The 15,919-nt window shown below is 37.7% G+C and overlaps 1 protein-coding gene across 1 annotated transcript; it reads right to left on the reverse strand.

The window, feature by feature from the left end:
- Positions 1-2,877: 2,877 nt before the first annotated feature.
- LOC128705809 (uncharacterized) lies at positions 2,878-12,798 on the reverse strand. The gene is made up of 6 exons (XM_070097667.1): positions 12,368-12,798; positions 11,217-11,339; positions 10,411-10,458; positions 8,550-8,617; positions 6,764-6,967; positions 2,878-3,129 (listed from the first exon to the last, which is right to left on the reverse strand). Exons 1-6 carry the CDS (start codon positions 12,675-12,677, stop codon positions 3,028-3,030), a joined length of 855 nt encoding a protein of 284 aa, XP_069953768.1. The 5' UTR covers positions 12,678-12,798; the 3' UTR covers positions 2,878-3,027.
- Positions 12,799-15,919: the final 3,121 nt, after the last annotated feature.

A 15,919-nucleotide genomic window follows, 5' to 3' on the forward strand; every position in this document is an offset into this window, starting at 1 on the left:
TGTCCTTTGACTCACGAACAATCTGAAAATCTTCGCTGCATCAGTATTCAAGGTATAGGGTGGATCAGAGGTACTAGAGTAGGTAGGAAGAATGCCAGTACCAAGTTTCAGCACAAGTGATTGCCCAAAGGCAAGCAGGTTCTGAGAAGGGGTTGGCCAGGGGTGTTGAAGTCAATTGGGATCTAGGAGAATAAGCCAAAGTTTCATTAATCACAAAGTAAAAAATGGGAAGGAGCTCTGAGAATAAACGAAAAGAAACCACATACTGTACCCACCCTGAATTAGTCACCTCCACTGCTACCAGTAAGTAGTAATAGTGTTTCCTGGAAATTGCCTCTTAAACAACCAGGTGCATAACACTAGGATGGCACCTCCAGAATTGACAGAGCAAGGCTTAGCAACACTGCCTGCTTAAACAAAAGCACTCACTGTGCAATTGTGTTTAGTTAACAATAGTAGTGGGCAAACCAGGAAGAATGCTAAGATATTGTGTAAATTATTAAATTATAAAATTATTTATCATGACATTTTGTAACTGCTGAGGGTGACAAAGCCATTCTAGTACTATTTCTAGCCATCAGACATAATATCTGGATTGCTTACTGGCCAACATACTGATGTGCAGACTAGTATCTTTTTACGTAAGGCAGGCAGTTAATATCTAGCATCTACTAATGCTCTCACTAGATGACATGATTCTTTCTACTACACTTTATCTATATCTATTACATAATAAGCCATTATCACATTTCAAAATAGCTGGTATCTATTTATTTTCCTATTCATGTAATTTTTCTGCACTCACAAGCAGGTTGATACAATCTAGCCTTATGTTATCACTACAAATGAACACACATTTTGTTGCTAACTCTCACTGTTCTAAACACATAATACCCTCCAAGTCTTATATTTTGTTGCTAACTCCCACTGTTCTAAACACATAATACCCTCTGAGTCTAATATTTTGTTGCTAACTCCCACTGTTCTAAACACATAATACCCTCCGAGTCTAATATTTTGTTGCTAACTCCCACTGTTCTAAACACATAATACCCTCCAAGTCTTATATTTTGTTGCTAACTCCCACTGTTCTAAACACATAATACCCTCCGAGTCTAATATTTTGTTGCTAACTCCCACTGTTCTAAACACATAATACCCTCCAAGTCTTATATTTTGTTGCTAACTCCCACTGTTCTAAACACATAATACCCTCCAAGTCTAATATTTTGTTGCTAACTCTCACTGTTCTAAACACATAATACCCTCCGAGTCTAATATTTTGTTGCTAACTCCCACTGTTCTAAACACATAATACCCTCCGAGTCTAATATTTTGTTACTAACTCCCTCTAATATTTGAACTGGACAAAGGTTATACAAATCATCACATACTGTATTAAATACTGCAGTTACATGATAACACTGGCTATCATGCAGTATAAACCACACTGTGGTGCTGCACTTCAACTCACATTCCCAGTCACAGCTGTGCTCAACAATCATAAACATGGTCAGAGCTGCACCCTACACTCATAACACAGTCACAGCTGTGCCCTGCACTCACAAACTCATTCACAGCCAAGTCCTACACTCATGAACACAGAGGAAATTAACCCCCACAGCTCAACAAATCCACAAGAATTGGGAATCTGGTAAATTTTGATGTTGTTAATACACATTCTTTCAACTACACTATAGCAACAATAAGTGTACACATTTGATTTAAACATTCACTGAATGCAGAACAGTTCTAAGTGTATTACAGGAACTGTTACTGTTTTGTACTGTGTGGGTGTTACCTTATCAACATAAGCTTACAGCCATCCAAAAACACAACTATACTGATACTTGTCAACTTTCCAAGGTCACATTATTTACAGTCGTCTCCTGCAGTCAGAACCTGTCACAGAAACCATCAATGAGAACTTCCTGCCATCATGTCATACTGAAGTAAAGAAAACCCACATTTTCCTGAGTGGTTGGCAAAATACAGTGTTGTACTAATTTAAACATACATCTACGTCAGGTAATTTCAGCTTTCTTCACCTTCAGAAGTGCATTGAGATTCCAACAACAAAATTCTCAAGACTTTTTCTATGGTGGCCACATTTCTATTATTTTCAGAAGCTGCAGACATTTTCTGATAACACTAATTAGCACATATGTACCAAGTCATGTTGGTTTTCAGATTACTCCATTAGGAAACTCATAGCCAAACTGTTCACTAGTTTCACATAACTTCAACCTTAGTTTAGGCACTTTGATAAAACTGTCACAAAATCCTGTACTCTGATGAGTATTATAATTTTATAGACCAGAAGAACAATACCTTACTGGCAAGAGGCAAGAGATCATACATATTGTTACAAAGAGTGGGGGATATATCTTTGAGGGGTGAGGAAATCCTGACCTACTTAGTTCAGAGCATGAACTCTATATCGGCAGTGATTTAAAAATAAAGTTCACATCTGATGGTCTGACATATGTTGCCATTTTGAGGCTATGTTTATTTTACCTGGGTCTTCTGGCATACCTCTAAATGTAGTTGAGCTGAGGGGATTAAACCTTATCCTATGGCATTTACATTTTATAGTCCTGAAAAAATCTCTTTCCCATTACACAAGCTTTGGAATGACACAAGTAAAACTTCCATAATCTGGAGACAGATGTAAGTAATAAAACCTCCTTTACATTCCATGAGCTGACTCACCTTGAACACCAGACCCTTCTTTATTCAGCAATTTCCTTATTTTACTGTCACCCCTTTGACAGAAATTGCTACAAATGGCACAACAGTGAGAAATCCCTTAAGGTTTATCCCTCATGCACATGATACACTCTAAGGAGAGGTTCAAAACCTCATGTTTTTGCCACTGGAACCCAAGCAGTACAATTATTAAAACTGTACCTTAAAAAATATCAACAAACTCTACAATAAATATACATTGAAAAAAGAGTAGCTGATACTTTAAGTGTTTATGGACAAACAAACAATGAACTATAAAGATAGAATTTCATACAAAAATCAACATTCTGCTGTAGTTTTCTTATCTTCATCATGATTTGGCAAAAACATCAGTGGGAACATTCCAAGAAGGCAGCCCAAAACCACACCAATACCTCGACCCTGTAAGCCATAATCACATCTTAAACACATATTTTGTTTAGTGATTAACAGACTTATATAAAAACCTAGAAAAGACAATAAAACCATAAAACTGCATAATATGGATATGTAACAAGGCAAAATATTTTTCTTGATTGTAAGTGAATTTATGTGAAAATATTGAATATTCATAGCTATTACATATAAGCATGGGAAACACTAAACTCATAAGGGTCACAGACAGCTCAGGGAATGGGAAAAAATTAGGTATGATTCAAAAAAGGAAAGAGAAGCTTAATTTCTTAAATCAAGAGCCCTTCAACAGCAGCCCATTTTTTTTTTTTTTTTTTTTTTTTTTTTTTTAACATGTTGGCCATTTCCCACAGAGGCAGGGTGACCCAAAAAGAAAGAAAAACCTTTCATCATCATTCAACACTTTCACCATCACTCATACATAATCACTGTCTTTGCAGAGGCACTCAGATACGGCAATTTTGATGTCCCTCCAAACTGCCAATATCCTAAACCCCTCCTTTAAAGTGCAGGCATTGTACTTTCCATTTCCAGGACTCAAGTCCGGCTAACCAGTTTCCCTGAATTCCTTCACAAAATATTACCCTGCTCACACTCCAACAGCTCGTCAGGTCCCAAAAACCATTCGCCTCCATTTACTTCTGTTTAACAGACTCGTGCATTCCTGCTGGAAGTCCAAGCCCCTTGCCCACAAAACCTCCCTTACCCCCTCCCTCCATCCTTTCCTAGGACAACATATATACATATATGTAGATAAACATACAGTACATGTACAAAAAATAAAAAGGTGGAGTTGATTCACATACAGTACAAATGACTGCTCTTTTTATTTTTGTAAGCAAGCACTAAACCCATGTAGGTTATTCAGATCAAAAAGTGGTGGAGACTCATTTCTATGTCATCTAAACAAAGGCCAGACACACTACCATACAAGTATATCCTTATCTCCCACAAATGTCAAATCATATGTACCCAGACAGCACACTTCAAATGACTCTACAATCTACAGGAGCCCCATCCTTCCATCAAAGTGCAGGCACTGCACTTCTCACTTCCAGAATTCAAGTCCTGCTAACTGGTTTCTCCTGAATGCCTTTATAAATGTTATGTTGCTAACACTCCAACAGTAAGTCAGGCCCCCCCAAAAAAAACCTTGTCTCCACTCATTATAATTTAACCCGCACCCAATCATGCTAAAACACTAAAACAAACATACACATACACTCACAAACATTAACACAGAGTACATACCACATGCAGTACACACAAAAAGAGTATGTACCACTCACTGTAGTGTACTACATATTTACAAATATACACATACCAGTTAGGTAGAACATTTAAACATTATCTGGGATAGAAGTAGAGGGAACTGAAGAGACTGGATTCTTTTATAAATACTCTGACAGATGCTTTTACCAAAATTCTTTCAGTAGATAAGCCTGAATGTAAAAATGCATTTCAATAATTGGTAGACCCCCACTTGGAGGAAATATTTAACCAATTAACCCGTAAACGGACCAAGCAGATCTACGTTCACATGTGTAGTGCTACAAAAGTAGATCTATGTTTTTTTACATATTTTCAAATATAACAAAAAAAAAAGTACATCAAAGTTTTTTACACATTTTCAAATGTAAAAAAACAAAAAGAAGATCTACTTTTTTTACATACTTTCAAATGTTGAAAAAACGTATATATACGTTTGGACCGTTTACGGGTTAAGACATTTAACAAGTATACCAGGAAAAGTGTACGGTAGGGTTATAATTGAAAGAATTAGAGACAAGACAGAATGTAGGATTGCAGATAAGCAGGGAGGTTTCAGAGTGGGTAGGGGATGTGTAGATCAAGTGTTTACATTGAAGCATATATGTGAACAGTATTTAGATAAAGGCTGGGAAGTTTTTATTGCATTTATGGATTTAGAAAAGGCATATGATAGAGTGGATAGGGGAGCAATGTGGCAGATGTTGCAAGTATATGGAATAGGTGGTAAGTTACTAAATGCTGTAAAGAGTTTTTATGAGGATAGTGAGGCTCAGGTTAGGGTGTGTAGAAGAAAGGGAGACTACTTCCCAGTAAAAGTAGGTCTTAGACAGGGATGTGTAATGTCACCATGGCTGTTTAATATATTTATAAATGGGGTTATAAAAGAAGTAAATGCTAGGGTGTTCAGGAGAGGGGTGGGATTAAATTATGGGGAATTAAATACAAAATGGGAATTGACACAGTTGCTTTTTGCTGATGATACTGTGCTTATGGGAGATTCTAAAGAAAAATTGCAAAGGTTAGTGGATGAGTCTGGGAGTGTGTGTAAAGGTAGAAAGTTGAAAGTGAACATAGAAAAGAGTAAGGTGATGAGGGTATCATGATTTACATAAAGAAAAATTGGATATTAAATTGGGGAGGACGACTATGAAAGAAGTGAATGTTTTCAGATACTTGGGAGTTGACGTGTCAGCGGATGGATTTATGAAGGATGAGGTTAATCATAGAATTGATGAGGGAAAAAAGGTGAGTGGTGCGTTGAGGTATATGGGAGACAAAAAACGTTATCTATGGAGGCAAAGAAGGGAATGTATGAAAGTATAGTAGTACCAACACTCTTATATGGGTGTGAAGCTTGGGTTGTGAGTGCAGCAGCGAGGAGGCAGTTAGAGGCAGTGGAGATGTCCTGTCTAAGGGCAATGTGTGGTGTAAATATCATGCAGAAAATTCGGAGTGTGGAAGTTAGGAGAAGGTGTGGAGTTAATAAAAGTATTAGTCAGAGGGCTGAAGAGGGGTTGTTGAGGTGGTTTGGTCATTTACAGAGAATGGATCAAAGTAGAATGACATGGAGAGCATATAAATCTGTAGGGGAAGGAAGGTGGGGTAGGGGTCGTCCTCGAAAAGGTTGGAACGAAGGGGTAAGGGAGGTTTTGTGGGAGAGGGGCTTGGACTTCCAGCAGGCGTGCATGAGTGTGTTCAACAGGAGTGACTGGAGACGAATGGTATTTGGGACCTGACGATCTGTTGGAGTGTGAGCAGGGTAATATTTAGTGAAGGGATTCAGGGAAACCGGTTATTTTTGTATAGCCAGACTTGAGTCCTGGAAATGGGAAGTACAATGCCTGCACTCTAAAGGAGGGGTTCTGGATATTAGCAGTTTGGAGGGATATGTTGTGTATCTTTATACGTATATGCTTCTAAACTGTTGTGTTCTGAGCACCTCTGCAAAAACAGTGATTATGTGTGAGTGAGGTGAAAGTGTTGAGTGATGATGAAAGTATTTTCTTTTTGGGGATTTTCTTTCTTTTTGGGTCACCCTGCCTCGGTGGGAGATGGCCGACTTGTTAAAAAAAAAAGAAATCTAATTCTTGAATTCAAGGAGACATTGTCCAATGATAATACATGCATGCATGTATGTGTGTGCAATATGATACCATGCATGCGTGCGAGTGTACACACGTGCAGTCCACTGAAAGATATTGTGTGTTTTCTTCCTGTGTGTGCCCAGGTCGAGTCAACAAATTAGAACTACCAATACACATGCATTTTTGCAACACAGAGGCAGTCTCCAAAAATAAAAGCATGGTAGAAAATCTGAAATAACGAAAAATAATTGTAATCTTAGACTCACTGCATTGGCCGACCATCTTGAAGACCATCGATCCAGCTGCTCCTGGCTTAGCTCAGGTGCTCGAATACCAATCTTTACAGCAATGTTCTCAACGTACCAAGCCGAACCTATGCCAGCCAGGTCACTGATGGTATTGCCAAGTGCTGCAGCTCCCATTGTACTGATACCAAGTGCAGTCCCAATTGTCACATCAATATAATCACCCTGATACCAATAACAATGACAATCAGCAATAACATAAATTAACAATAAATGCACAAAACAAATATTAACAATATCAAACTAATTTATACCACTTATCTATAAAAGCACTATTTACTGTTTGTGCCACATTCTCTATAGTCACAAATGAGGCACAGGAAGCCTACATGCTTCATTAAAAGCTTAATTATTTGTAAGGGATATTGACTCTAGTAAACATGCCAATATTTCCATACTGCCTAAATCCATCAAAAAATAATTACACTGATTATAAAAAGATTCACCCAGTGAGAACACTTATCTTTATTCACCTATTTTCTAAATCAATTAACTTGGTTATTGGAACCTTAACATACCTTACTCTAATAACATATTTAATAATTTATCTAGCTGTAAAAGCAACACAATTAATTTATTCCATGATGTTACTCAACATAAAATGATTTGGGAATTTTTCTACATAGGAAAAATTGTGAAATACCTGCATGCCTGCAAATGATTAATGTCCACTTTTCATTTCTTTAGCCTGAAGGTTGACAAAAAGAGATACAGAGGACAACATATATGGACATAATGGCCATTGACTCATAAAATCTTGCAATCTTTGCCTCAAACCTCCTCCAGGTAGACTTCTAATAGAAAGCAAACTATCATCTAACTTAAATGAGGTTAAATAAGGTTTCCAGTTGTTTAAGTAACTGTCTAAATTGCTGCTAGAAGCAAGTTACCAATGTTGGTGCTGTAATTTTATTTTTGGCAATAAACTATTCTTAAGTATTGGATTAAGTTTAATTAACTTAATATTCACCTAATATAATATCTAAGTTTGTTTTTATTTCAGATTCTACAGAAAATGACAAAATACACTGTGCTCAAAAATGAGCTTATTATTGAGAGAATTGCTTATAGGAAGAAGAAGGAGACATTGATGAAATGGATTAATAGAGGAAAGAGGGTATTTGGTAATGCTATTTCTTCAGCAAATCTGAATGAAATTTAGTCATGATCTAAACAATAACAGACAATTCTGTAACTAATAGACTTTACATTGTTTCCAAACTCAATTTATTCAGATCATAGCAATAGCTGGCAATTCTGTTTCACGTATCAATTTACTCACTTAATCAGTAAATCAATCAATCTATCAATTTCTACATTTTATTACATTTTCCACATGGAAAGCCCCTTAGTTATGCAGGGCATTTTGGGCAAGCTTAAACCCAACAAATTTTGTCCGTTATTTCTGAAATCCATCAAATGGAGGTTTGTTAAATCAAGGTTTTACCATTGTTACATTCCAGCAGCTCTTAACACAAGTGTTCATTCCTTCATGTATAATAAGAGCATTGATGACTGAAAGCTTCAGTTTCAATTCTACTGTGTGAATAGTCAATGGTCCAAGTCACACTGAAACATTGTCATAAGTTACTTTCTCCTATGTATGGGGTATTTGTGCATTGTTTCAATTCTATTTCTAATAAATATAGTGATTAAGTAAAATTCAATGTCTGTTACAGCTAAACAATGGCTATAAACATAAGATTTAAACATTCTGCCATATTGCAAAATACTGTACTATACTCACAGCAACTATCATGATAAAGTTGTCGAGGAAGCCAAAACCAATAAAAGGCAGAGCATTATGCACAGCCACTGCAAACAGAAAAGTTGGTTAGTTCTCAGCCTTATACAAAGCACTACAATGTAGATAACACCAGTTAAGGATACACTACTATCACTACCATATGACTCTGTGAAAAGATTCCAAAGGTCTGCTCTAGTCTTGAACCAGGCCATGGAAGCAGTGACCCCTAGAAATGGGTACATGTAGCCTACAACTAACCATCACTGAACTAATGTTGTTAGAAATAGAGACTTGTTTTTCCTTAAAAGCACTATATGGCAGTGCTGGCCCTTCTTCCACTCTAATCTAATAATACCCTACCACAATATGTAATTGTGGTAGAGTATTATTATTGTAATTGTTTTAATTTAGAGTTTGCTGCTTATGAACATACCAAAATTTGTAAAATGGGATAAATAATTAAACATCTTTCTTTTAACTCACTGGCTGTCCCAAAGAAGAAAACACATTTACCATCATTCACTCAACTGCCCTATTTCTAGAGGTGTACGAACATCACAATCAGATATTTCATATTATATTCAAATGCATGCAATCAAGGATATAATAATAATCTAATGTTAAAGCAATAAACTAATTTCAAAAAGTGTATTTATTGCAAGCTGATCCTCAATACACATTTCTAAAATTAAGTAACACAATTATAAATAAAAAATATTCAATATATAAACTTAGGATTCAAATGCCCATAAAGTAAATTATTAACCCTTAAACTGTCCAAATGTAGATCTACGTTTTTTCAACATTTGAAAGTACAATGTATATATAAAAAAACGTAGATCTTCTTTTTGTTTCTTTACATTTGAAAATGTGTAAAAAAACCTTTGATCTATGTTTTTTTTTGTTATATTTGAAAATATGTAAAAAAGGTAGATCTACTTTTTGAGCACTACGCATGTGAACATAGATCTGTTTGGACAGTTTAAGGGTTAATATATGTTCTAAGTTCTCAGTCCACTTTTCCTTTCTCCACATCAGCCATCTCCCACAATATGGTCTACTGTTTTCTTTCCAAATTATGGGTTAACAGTGAACTGTTCCAGTTACTGTATTATGACATTCTTTTAAAAATCTATACAGAGTACAAAATCCAACTTTATTAAATTTTAGATTTTTATGACTGTTCATAACTTAAAAACAGGAAAAAGCAAACAGAACAAATTAAAATTTTAAATTTTATAATAAATCCAGGTTCTATCCAAAAGAAATAATGAAATTTTATTTAAATATTCTATTTATTATGCAATAAGATTATATTAAACAGATATATCACATTCTATTTATTATATATATACAGTATTTCCTCTCTCATTAGAAAAAGGTGGATCATGTACAAAACAGCAGTTTTTATCTCATTTATGTACATTATAAATGTACATACTGTAAGATAATGAACCAACTCTCTCATAAAACTGTAAAAGAGCACTTCGTATTGATGTATATGCTATGCCAATTCATCAACAGCTTTAAAAAGACAGTATATACCAACCACTGCAACTTTGTTCAGTCTTAAGACTCTGAGTAGGTTAATATATTTATTATGCACTCCATACCCCTCCTGTGGCTAGTAGTCAAAAGATTACAGAGGAACATTATGGGTGTAAGCTCTGAAGAATATACACCTTCCTAACAATGTTCCTCTTGTGCAAGCCTACTCCATAAGCACAGTATACTATGTTTTATATTTCAAACACTCAATTATCAACACTTTAATATGTTACTACTGCTATATACCTAAAAAAGCAATACTGTATATAAAACTGCATGCTAAAATTTGAATATATACTCATGGAATCCTTACACTGTCTCAGCTCTGCTACAGTAGGGGCTTTAGGTTTCGTCTTCTCAGCTGTAAGAGAAATATACAGTTAAACAAAATACAGCCCACAGTAACATATATCTGCCACTAAAACAAAAGAACCACTTCAGACAAACTTATTAAGTAGTAAGACTAGCTACATAACAATTACTTCCAGCTTACTGAGTAGAGTACTATATATTATTGTAAATACAAGTACAGTACATGTAAAGCTTTTCTTATATATTTAAACTGCTGGCCATCTCCATGCCTTTTAACTTTGAAAGCTTCTAATCAGTTTGACTGAAATATTATTATTTATGGGTGGGAGCACTAAACCTACAGGGGTCATACAGCACCTGGGAGGGAATGCGAGGTATTCAGGTTTGATCCAAGAAAGGGAAGCACAGATGTAATTCCTTGGATCACAAACCCCCTCACAGACTTCAAGGAACCTCCCTAGAGAGGGTTTCAAATGAGTCAAACTAATATTTTAGACAGCTTCATAACTTTTTTCACCTATACAGCATAACTTTCAAATATGAACAAACAAATTCTATTCTAATATAAAACATTAAAAGTATCAGATACTTATTAATGTGAAAATTATAAGTCCTACCTGAGTAAATTAACAGTAAATACTTAACTGCTAGGCTTTAAATAATAAGATACTACAAGAACTACAAGGAAAATAAGTCACTTTGTGTGACTTTTGTGGGTTATCTTGGGTAATGTACCCATATGTTAATATGTATAACTGTACCAATGTGTACCTATACCTAAATAATCTTACTTACTTTAATACTCACCAACTTTCTTCTGGAGCCATTCTGTAGGTATCTCACAGTATGTCCCTGTAGGGTCTGGCCCAAGAGCATGTAACGATGCTGGGCGACCAAAACGTGATCTCCATCGCCAAGATGCCAACTTCTCTGTTGGAAAACAATCCAAACTTAAGGCAAATGCTAAGAAAAACCTAACAGCAAGTGAAGTGTCCTGGGAATGTTACCATGGCAGATCACAGCAAGTAATGAACATAGTTACAGACCTGTGAAACTTATTATAAATTAAATGGTAGAAAAATATTGAGGACATTGAAAAGTAAAGTTTGTAGTATCACAAAAAAAAAAATATACAGTACTGTACATAAACCCATAAAGAACAGTTATAACAATACTTGCCAATGGAAATAAGTCACTTGGACTGACTTTCTTGGGTTATCCTAGGAAAACTACACATATGTTACTATATATGATATTATTATTATTATAATCAAAAAGAAGCGCTAAGCCACAAGGGAACTATGTATGATAATTGTACTTATGTGGACCTGTACCTAAATAAACTTTTACTTATTTAATAAGCCATTAAAAATTCATGTAAATAAAGAACTGGAAATTATGGGAGCTATATGTAAACTGCATAAATGATATATTTAATATCTTCTACATATACACTGATTATTATTAATCAGAACCAAGCACTAAACCCACAATTATTATTATTATAATCAAAAAGAAGCGCTAACCCACAAGGGCTATACAGCACTGCAGGGTAGGGAAGGAAGCGAGGGTATCGGGCGCTAAACCCACAAGGGTCATACAACACTGCACATGTACATAGAGCAATATAAAACCTCTGGAATTAAGGTTACAGCCAGAGTAAAAACCACAGTGATAGAATGATACAAGAGATGATTCAGCTTTTAATACTACATAAATCACCAGAGCTCAGAGGAAGAGTGAGCAATAACCACTAGTCTATGTGGGCTACCTAGCAGTTGAAAATAATTCAACAACAGTGCCAGAGAAAACACAGGAAAAGTTTTGGGAGGCAGAAGCCATAGGAGAAAGATAGAAAGAAAGAACAAAAAAGGAAGGCAAGCAAAGAAATTTTATTTAGGTACACAGGTTGTAGGGAAGTGCACTACCACTGAGCTACCAGCCGCCGCCCCATATACCTTCTGCCTTCTTCTTAGTCTCGACAGCCTGGACTAGGTGGATTTCGGTTATGAGTGCCGTCCTCTGATCCACAGTTAGTGAGGCCACCAGCTGCCTGATGGACTCCTCTGTCATCTGTGGGGCCGCCACCACCACCCTCTCCTCACCTCCCTCATGTCTGGCCTTCCTGCTCATCTCCTCGCCCCTCACCACTGACGTGACCAGTGCCCGGGTGTGCCCCGGGTGCCTTGGGGCACCATGAAGCAGCTTGCTACACAAATGTGACCACAAGAGGCGAGGAAAGGCAGCTGGAGGCCTTCCTGTCAACATTGTAAACAAACCAGCAGCCGACGCAGCACCCGGCAGCCATGCAGGCAGCCAGGCAGCCAGGCAGGCAGCCAGGCAGGCAGCCAGGCAGGCAGCCAGGCAGGCAGCCAGGCAGGCAGGCAGGCAGTCAGTCAGTCAGGCAGTCAGTCAGGCAGTTAGTCTGGAAGCCAGGCAGTCAGTCAGGCAGTTATTAAGGCAGTCAGTCAGCCAGTTAGTCAGGCAGCCAGGCAATCAGGCAGGCATTCACGCTGCCAGGTAGCCACTCAGGCAGACAACCAATTAATCAACCAGCAAGCCAGCCAGTTAGTCAATCAGCAAGCCAGCCAGTTAGTCAACCAGCAAGCCAGCCAGTTACTCAACCAACAAGCCAGCCAGTTAGTCAACCAGCCAGTTACTCAACCAACAAGCCAGCCAGTTAGTCAACCAGCCAGTTACTCAACCAACAAGCCAGCCAGTTAGTCAACCAGCAAGGCAGCCAGTCAAACAGCTAGTCAGGAAGCCAGTCGGTCAAGCAGCCAGCCACTCAGTCAAGCAGTCAGCCAATCAGTCAAGCAACCAACCAATCATTCAAGCAGCCAGTCAGTGAAACAGCCAGACAGTCACCCAGCCAGACAATTAGCCATGCTCCTCAGGTTAATATCTTAACTATGTACCCCATACCCATGGTGTGAATGGTAGACAAGAGATTACCGAGACACATAATGGGTCCAGGGAATGGGCCACAAAGTTCTGATGTGTTTCTCTGTACCGTCATGCTTTCATGTCTATTTGGCAGTAAGGATGCGAGAATGATTATTATTACATTCATGGGGAGCGCTAAACCCGTTGGGGTCTCAGCGTCTGGGAAAATGGAAGGCATTCATAAGAACATAAAAAGGAACACTGCAGCAGGCCTACTGGCCCATGCGAGGCAGGTCCAAGTCTCCTACCGGCTTTAAGCCGGTAGGAGACTTGGTCAGGTCACATTCACTTAAGGAAGGAACACGGCAACTGACCCAGTAGCGCAAGCTAATCAGGTCCAACTCACACCAACCCACACCCACTCATGTATTTATCTAACCTATTTTTAAAACTACACAACGTTTTAGCCTCTATAACTGTACTTGGGAGTTTGTTCCACTCATTCACAACCCTATTACCAAACCAGTGGTTTCCTATATCCTTCCTGAATCTGAATTTTTCTAACTTTAAACCATTGCTGCGAGTCCTGTCTAGGCTAGATATTTTCAGCACGCTATTTACATCCCCTTTATTTATTCCTGCCTTCCATTTATACACCTCAATCATATCCCCCCTAATTCTACGCCTTTCTAGAGTGCAGATTCAGGGCCCTCAGTCTATCCTCATAGGGAAGGTTTCTGATACATGGGATCAGCTTAGTCATCCTCTTATTATTTATGCTTCTTGATATGAAGCCAAGGATTCTGTTAGCTTTATTGCGAACACTTATGCACTGTTGTCTTCGTTTCAGATTACTGCTAACCAGAACTCCTAAATCTTTTTCGCAATCCGTAATATTAAGATCTACATTATTTAGATTATATGTGGCATGGTTATTTTCCTGTCCAACATTTAGAACTTTGCATTTGTCTATATTAAACTCCATCTGCGCCCACAGGATGGGTATGGGGTGCATAATAAACATATTAAACTAACATCTGCCACTTCTCCGACCACTGCATCAGTCTATTCAAATCTTCCTGGAGTACTCTAATGCCCTCGTCAGAATGAATTCGACGGCCTATTTTGGTGTCATCGGCAAATTTGCTTATTTCGCTCTTTATGCCCTCATCTATGTCGTTTATGTAGATTGTGAACAACAAGGGGCCCAACAGTGACCCCTGTGGAACACCGCTCGTGACGCTTCCCCACTCTGATTTCTCCCCATTTATGCAAACTCTCTGGAAATAAATGGTATAAAATACTGACACAATGGAAATATAAACACATATGCAGTATAATGTGATCCTTTATTGACAACGTTTCGCCCAGTGGGCTTTTTCAAATCACAAACAGATCTACCTTCCACCCCAGATAGATCTGTTAGTGACTTGAAAGAGCCCACTGTGTGGGCGAAACGTTGTCAATAAAGGATCACATTATACTGCATATGTGTTTATATTTCCATGCAAACTCTCTGCTGCCTATTTGTCAACCATGCCTCTATCCAGGAAAAAATTTCTCCTCCTATTCCATGTGCCTTAATTTTCCTCAGTAGTCTCTGATGTGGGACCCTGACAAAAGCCTTACTGAAATCCATATACACAATATCATATTCATTACCATGGTCTACCTCCTCAAATACCTTAGTGAAAAAAGTTAATAAAGCAGGAACGCCCCTTTGTAAAACCATGCTGAGATTCGTTGATTAATTTATGCTTTTCAAGGTGGCTACGAACTGCCTCGGCAATTATCGATTCCATAAATTTTCCCACTATGGAGGTTAGTTGTGCAAGAAAGGTATAAAATACCGACAATATGAAAGTTAAGACACATGTGCAACATCTGGATATCTTTATTGTAGTAGACGTTTCGCCATCCAGTGGCTTTATCAATACAGATTCTAGGACATAGTAGGAAGACAGTAGAACTATATACAAAAGAGGGACTGATTACCTCATCTTTTGTATATAGTTCTACTGTCTTCCTACTATGTCCTAGAATCTGTATTGATAAAGCCACTGGATGGCGAAACGTCTACTACAATAAAGATATCCAGATGTTGCACATGTGTCTTAACTTTCATGGAGGTTAGGCTTATTGGTCTATAGTTCGAAGCTAAGGACCTTGCACCTGCTTTGAAAATAGGTATCACATTTGCCATTTTCCACTTATCTGGCACCATGCCAGTTTGTAATGATATGTTGAAAAGATTAGCCAAAGGTTTGCTAGATTCAGGGAACTGGAGCACAAGTCCAATTCCTTAGAGCAAGAACCCCTCACCAACATCAAGAAACTTTCCTTGAGAGATGACCAGAACCGAGCAAGTCTCAGTGAAGTGAGGAATTTAACACTTGTGCATCATCTACGTATTTTTATTTGAAGACGTTTTGCCAACAATTGGCTTTATCAGTTCAATACTGAGTTGGTATTTGACGATAATAGATGAAGTAATGTTGGCTTCCCTCAACTTTGATCAACTGTGGATAAGTAAAACACATGTGCAACAGTTAGGTATCTTTATTCCGAAAAGTTTCGCCTACACAGTAGGTTTCTTCAGTAGAAAACAGAGGAGACAGCCGAAG

The sequence above is a fragment of the Cherax quadricarinatus genome, chromosome 59, assembly GCF_038502225.1.
Source record: "Cherax quadricarinatus isolate ZL_2023a chromosome 59, ASM3850222v1, whole genome shotgun sequence".
Lineage (NCBI taxonomy): Eukaryota > Metazoa > Arthropoda > Malacostraca > Decapoda > Parastacidae > Cherax > Cherax quadricarinatus.

Excerpts from the sequence above, each read along its gene's own strand:
- LOC128705809 (XM_070097667.1), bottom strand. The coding sequence starts at position 12,677 with ATGTTGACAGGAAGGCCTCCAGCTGCCTTTCCTCGCCTCTTGTGGTCA. Across the intron at positions 8,618-10,410 it reads TGTAGCAGAGCTGAGACAGT|TGGCTGTGCATAATGCTCTG; the intron begins GTAAGGATTCCA and ends TTCTGTTTGCAG. Across the intron at positions 6,968-8,549 it reads ACTTTATCATGATAGTTGCT|GGTGATTATATTGATGTGAC; the intron begins GTGAGTATAGTA and ends TATTGGTATCAG.